This window comes from Charadrius vociferus, unplaced genomic scaffold (genome assembly GCF_000708025.1).
Source record: "Charadrius vociferus isolate BGI_N301 unplaced genomic scaffold, ASM70802v2 scaffold306, whole genome shotgun sequence".
NCBI lineage: Eukaryota > Metazoa > Chordata > Aves > Charadriiformes > Charadriidae > Charadrius > Charadrius vociferus.
This window is the reverse complement of record NW_009648963.1, coordinates 2,258,531-2,265,409: the sequence shown is the minus strand read 5'-3', so window position 1 is coordinate 2,265,409 and position 6,879 is coordinate 2,258,531. Positions and strand designations below refer to the sequence as shown.

The window sequence follows — 6,879 nt, the reverse complement described above, 5'->3', positions numbered from 1 at the left end:
ACAGGTGGTTTGCTCTCAAATATTCAAAGGCATGTCATGCCAAAAGTACTGAAATCAATGTCAATTTTCTTTTAAGATTAATGGATTTGGAGTTATTCTACAGCAGTCAATACTGTAAAATTTCCAGATTTATGACCAGTGGAACACTGACTCATGTTCATAATAGGAAGTACCTGAGTTGCTGCAATGACAGCAAAGAAACTGCTGACATCCTTGGGCTAGAACAAGGAAGACTATTCAACTTCTGTAACTAAAACATTAAAGAAAAAAGGTCCAAGGCATACTTTCTCTGTTAAGGTCAAATTGGAATACTGATATATTTTTTTTTTTAATATAGAAAACAGTTCTTCTGAGATGCTATGCAGAAATAATACCAGGAATAAACTCAGTACAATGAGGAACGTATGTATCCTGAGAGTTCCCTCTGTACAATGTCTCCCCTTAAACAATTGTCTAGTGTTGAATCTTTTCAATATTTTTTGTTCTCCTAGAACATTGTTATGCTAGCATTCTGGAAAATTAGACCTGACATCAGAGACATAAGAAAAAACAAATTGTCCTTTGTACTTTTTCACAGAACTAAGGTTGTCCTTGAGGAAGCCTGCATGGTTGGCAGTGAGTTACACACCCAAACGCAAGTCAGAACAGCAAAACCCCCACATTCCTAGACTGCAGAAGAGGCATACAGCCCTGAATCACTGCAGTTCTACATTGTTAATTAAAATAAAGCCAGTATTTGTCAATGGAGTATATCCACTTAAATAGCGTATTCACTACAAAATAGACTACTGTGACCCTAGAATTCTACCCTGGTTTTCTCATATTGAATAGCTAGTGTGTTTTATAGACTATGTAAACTGTACCTATTTAAAAAGAGGGTATGAATAAAAGACACAGAGAACTTGCTTTGTAAAGCAAGCATCAGTCCCATAAGGAAAAGATTTGTCTGAAGGAATAGCTGTGAAAGGGTCTGGAAGATCTTGTAATGAAGCATACAAAGGAAATCAAGCCAGTCTAAAACTTCATGGAAGCTTAAAGAAAAAAATGCAGAAGGTAGGAATGTGCTTCTATTTATAGATGCTCTAATTCATCTGGTTTTAATCTTATTGGTCACAGTGACATCATTTGAATTATCCTCACTGGAGGCACTTTGAATTAACATAAAACGCAAGGATTTTCTCGCTACGGTCTTACTGAAAAAAAAAAAAATCAAACTGATGTATTTCTGTGAAAAGCTCCACAGGCAGGAAGGTGAATTTAGCCTTCATGTGATAAACTGCCTTCTTAGCAACACTTATCCTTGCATGCTTTGCATGTGACGGTTGGAGTGATTAATACAAGGTCCGTCCTGAAGAAAAATGTATCGTAGGTGTATTCCAATTTCTGACTTAAGTTTCCATGTATTGCTGCTGTGAAATAATCAGATACATTGATGTAATCAAAATTTTGCATTGTTTAGGCGGAGGATCTGATTCTGCAAAGTGTTGGTAAATGGATTCAGAGTGGAGGTGTCACCAATGAAACGATGACTAGTTACGAGCAAATACATGCATATCTATGTCCTTATTTAGCTTTAATCAGAAAGAATACTTACCTTTGCATGGATCCAGACACGTTGCCTGAGTAATACCTTCTCTCAATGTGGTTTGAGGGGCTGAGCTGTAATTTTTGTTCTCGGTACGCGTTAGCAGTAATTGGCTTAAGAGGTTCTTCACAGAATTTCACTTTCAGGAGAACTGTTGTCTGTGGCTGAATCCTTTGGCTTCAGGAAATTTGCAATCTGTAATGTTTCTGTGCAGTAGGAAAACAAATGTGAGTTGAAATCTATTCAAATGGAGGAAAACCTTGAAACATGTTTTAAGCACATGCTTTAATGCTTAGTGAAGCTTACAACTGAGTGCATGCCCAAGTGGTTTGCCAAATTTGAGCATAAATGAAGGAGGAATTTAATTTCTGTCTCCTAATGTACTGATGTGTTTGTCAGACATCTTCTAGACAAAAAAAAAATAAATAAATTGATTAGAACATTTTGTAGAATTGCACAATCAGGTCAAGTGTTCTTTTACCCTTCTTGATGTGAAGAATGTACTTCTACCCATTTTCCCCAGTTTTAATGCTGCTATACCTTTCTGAGTTCAACATTTACTTGAGAATAATCAAATTGCTTGCTGACAAGTTGTGAAGTCATAAAAAGCGTGTAGCTCCTATCACTAAATGCTGAGCTTCATAGTACCTTCTAGATTTTGGAGACTAGGAATTGTGTCAAGTGCTTGTCAGAAGAACTAATTTCTGCCTATGAAACTGCTGGAGTTTATACATTTATGCAATCTCATTTCTCAAAAAGGAACCTGTGTGAGTAAATTATTTTATCTGATTGTGAAAGTGCTCACATTTGATCAGTATGTGAAGTTGCAGTGCTTCAAGGTACGCAGTTACACTATCAGGTATAAGCCTTATGAAAGGACTTTGCCTTTTATATAGTGTATTCTTTTATGTGAATAAGTTTGTACAGGTATACTTAAAATTATTTTTACTGCCTCATTGGGATTTTCCTTATGGATGCTATAAGATAGTGCCTCCTTTGATTCCCTTTTTCACTAATTGCTCAGTAGTTAGTAATCTGGCTATTTGTATGGTCCATGTATATTTGTGTTGTTTTCAGATCTTGCAGGTGACTCTTGCATGCTAAATTATTTTGAACACTAACACCACTCAAAACAAAACAGTCTGACTCTTCATGCTGTACAGTTTTCCACCTCAGGGAAGCTTTCGGTAGAAGATTAGGATTATGTGAGCTGTATTGTCTAACACTAGTATTAGAAAGTACCAGAACAAACTGTTAATACTTATTTGATTGAATAATACATGGGTGACATTAAAAGACAGTAGCATGTATTGAGTAGAGAATAGCAAGTATTACTGTGTAAACTGCTCTATTATCTAGGTTAATATAGAAGTAATGTTCTTTTTCATGCTGCATGTTTTGTCCTGGCTATTGCATGCTTTTTGTTTGTTTGTTTGTTTTTAACTTTAGGAGCTTCAGACACAGCTAGAGGAATTTAAAAGAAATTCAGAGTGTGAACTAAAGCAACTAGAGAAAGAGAAAGAAGTCCTAACTGGAAAACTTCAAAACTCTTCACTTGAGGTAAACTGGGCATAAATGTAACCCAGTAATAAAAGGGCTCTTCATTTTTCCTCTCATCTGAGAGATTCTTGATTAGATTTTAATCATATTTGCTGTGACTATCATTGAAGAAAATATGCAAGGACTCTAGATAGAAATAACAGAAATGTGTGCTCCTGAACTTTTATGAGGAGTTTGACAAGCCTATTTATTTCAATAAATTTCATATATCATTCTTTGGAGGTATATTAAGGCTTTTTGGTGAGGAGTTTGGCTATATCAGAGATGGATGCTGACTCTGACTCCTTGTATACAGAGCTAAGTGAGACTAGAATCTTCCTTACAGCTCTTGTTGACTTTCTGATTGTTTCGTGTGTGTGTGTAGACATGTAAAAGGGTCTGCTTGCTTGCTCCCTTGAGCAAAGGTCAAATAGATCATTATTTCTGTTCCACCTACTTGATGGTAAGGGTGGTAAATGAAGCAGATTGGAATGTGCAGTAATTTAGTATATATTAGTAGTTAGGTATGCCTCGCTCTGTTCTCAAGATCAGGAATGAAATAGAGAAAGCACTGTGACCTCAAAGTAGCTTTAAGGATGTCATAGCTTATCTACTGTTGCCCACTGTGATTACACCTAAGTCATAATGCAAATCTGCTGACATGGATTAATCTGGAAATAAATACCTGAGATGTGTTAGTATTAGGTTATCCACCTGTTACAGCTGCAATGATAGTCAGTTGCAGGCCAAGTGATGCAAATTTTCCAGATCAGTACATCTGCCAAAATATTTATACAGGAGAGTGTCATTATTTGAAAAGTCATAACAGGTGGGATAAATAATTTTCTGCCAAAACAAAAGCAGAACCCCTACAAGGCAGTTATTTACCCAGGTAAACACTGTGCCTTTAAAATTTCTGACAACTCTGAATGCACCTTTTCTTCCTCTCAGGTGTTCCCCTTTTGTGGTGTTCAGTTCTTTTCAGCAAATACTGTCTGCTTTAAAATGTTACGTACAGGATATTTCCTTTTCTTCAGTGTGATCATGTGAAGTTTTTGGCTGTGAACATTTTGATACTTTTATCTCATGGATAAGCTATAAAACAACTGCCTTAACAGAACTGAAATCAGTGCCCTAATGAAAAGTTCTGATGATGCTCAGTGCAGCATTTATTTGTCTACCCCAAGTATGTCATTGCATTTGGTGCCTTTTTCAGAAGAACAACAAAATGATTTGTGATTGTCCCTTCTGGGAGATTATGGGTGAATGAACATGTTTTCACCATGTGAATTTGTCATCCATTTCTTTGTTTTTTTCCTGCCAATCCAGGTTTTGAGACTCCAAGATTTTATTAAGCAAAATGAGGATATTCCCAAATATACAAAATTTCTTCAGTCTAGTTCAAGAAAAAGTAAACAACAGGAATTAGGTAGCTCAAGTTATTCTTCAGGTTTTGAAGATGGAAAAAGTAAGGTAGTGAGTAATCAAATTACTTTTCTTGAAGTCACACGTTCAGGACAGAAAAATAGGAAAGAAACTTGTGCTTCCTAACTGCTAGATCTTGTATCATGAGATCATGGTAAATGCAAGTGGTGGCAGGAAATTATTGCCACTATAAATATAAACAGAAATAAATAATATAAAATAGTATATATCATGCCATATGTTATGTTCACAACACCATAGTAAGTATGAACGGATACACCAAGAAATGTTTTGTAGTATCTTAGAATCTAGCAATGCTCCCAAAAAAGGAGGAAATACTCCCTCTGAAGAGAAATTCTGCATTTTTCTTTGTACTCTATGAGTTACTTTCTGAACCAATTACTTGGCAGTATTGCCAGGGAAGTGAATTCATTTCAACTTACAATACTTTCCATCTATAAATATGTGAATATTCACAGCCAAGAAACCACCATTTAATCTACAGCATTATGTTTCACTGAGGGCATGATTCCCAGCTGGGAACCTTTGCAATGGCTCAGCCCAGAGCTTCCGCCTCAAAGGTTAGGCAATGTGCTGTTACTAATCCAGTTCTAACCTGGATACAATTTCAGATCTAAAAATAGCTTCCTTGGCTGCATAAGACACATTTTTGGTTGGGCTGACATAGCTAGAGCACTATGCAGAGTAGACATAATTATGATAATTTCATCTCTCTGGGGATGCACGTCAATGTGGCAGTATTTCTGTATTAATGAGATTTTTCTGGATAAAGAAATCTGATTCACACCAATTTGGTCCTTTGAAAGGAAGGATGTAAGATTCAGTGTGGGTCAAATGCTAATTCATTAAAGTCCTCCACTTCCTTGCTTTTGCACTAGGAGATCTCTTCAACATGTGTTAAAGGGGCTATTCTGGAATTAGAAGGTGCGTGAAATGGAAGCGCAGGCATCACCTTATGATATATATTTGAACAATGCTAGCACAGCAATGCCCAGAGCCTTGATGGACCTTGGAGGCACCACCAAATAGCAGCAGTAGAGGTGCGCCTAATATGGTCACACCTGTCCCTCCGGTCCGGAATTGCCATAAGTTTAGGAAGGAGCTTAACTGTGAACTTAACTGAAGTAACTGTGAAATAAGCCTCAAGACAACAGTAAAATACAATTTCATTATTTTGTTGTTACTTCTTGTACTGTGTTACTGTTTTGATGTAATAGCATCATAGTATGTGTAAAGCCCTGTAGCATTTGGTGCCTTATTTTGACTCTGAACAAATTCTCAATTGTGCTGACTCTTCAAAAATACATAAAAAGGTGGTTTAAGGACTTTTATATAAATTCATCCCTTAGCAATGTATTGAGAAGCTCAGATCTTTCTACTTAAAAGATACAGGAAGTCAAAATATTCTCTCTGATTCCAACTTTAGATCTTGCCTTTGAGATTTCACACTTCTTACATATGATAAATAAAAGAAGGGGAGAGCAGACATAAGATAGACTTCAAGTATTCATAGTGCTTGCAAGCACAGTGAATTAAAATAATCAAAGCAGAAGTCAAACAGGGGAGCCAACCATGATGGCATGCACAGCCTTATACATGCCCAGTATTTTTACCCATGGGCTATCAAAATCTGAGAGGTACTTCTTCAAAAGAATCAAGCCATCCTTCCCAGGAGAAGGACAGTAATTACGGTTAGAAAAGAATGAAACTTGAAAGACTTGAAATGTTGCAAAACTTACCTGTCATCTTTTAGTGCTAGTTGTTCATTTTTAATTTACTTGGAAGACTGTGGGAGGCAGAATCAGCTGTTCTAAGAAAGGGCATGTGCAAACATAACCCTGAAATTTGAAAAGAATTCAGCAGAGCCTAGAAGAATACTGTTGCCTAGAGTTTATACTGTGGATAGGTATTGTTTGCATCTTTAAGACCACTTTAGGCAATTCTGGTGGATAAAAGTGAATGAATGAGTGAATGAAGTTCTTTCAAGAGGTTTTGTTTTGCAGCAGGAAGACATTATAAAACACAAAATCACACTATGTTGCTGGCATGTTAATAGTAAAAGGAGCCAAATAGATTCTGGACTGATGTGAGTTGGCATAGTTTCATTGGCTTAAATGTTGCTTTACCAATTTAAACAAATTGAGGCTCTGGCTATCAATTTTGAAGTAATGAGACATAATAAAATGCCTGGGCACTGCAAAATATTCTAGAGAAGAATTTGCGCGGGTGGATTTGACAGACCTTTTAATTGAAAGACAGGAGGAGAAAACCTGATAGGATGGAAATGTTTGTTTCTTAACCTCTAATAT

General features: G+C 36.4%; 1 protein-coding gene across 1 annotated transcript in view; it reads left to right on the top strand.

Annotated features, from left to right (window-relative positions):
* The window catches only part of FAM184B (family with sequence similarity 184, member B), a 47,028-nt gene that overhangs the window by 24,320 nt on the left and 15,829 nt on the right, over positions 1–6,879 (top strand). The window contains 4 exon segments of the mRNA XM_009887661.1: positions 920–1,053; positions 2,482–2,512; positions 3,035–3,145; positions 4,454–4,597. Of these exon segments, the coding sequence (XP_009885963.1) occupies positions 920–1,053; positions 2,482–2,512; positions 3,035–3,145; positions 4,454–4,597 (420 nt within the window).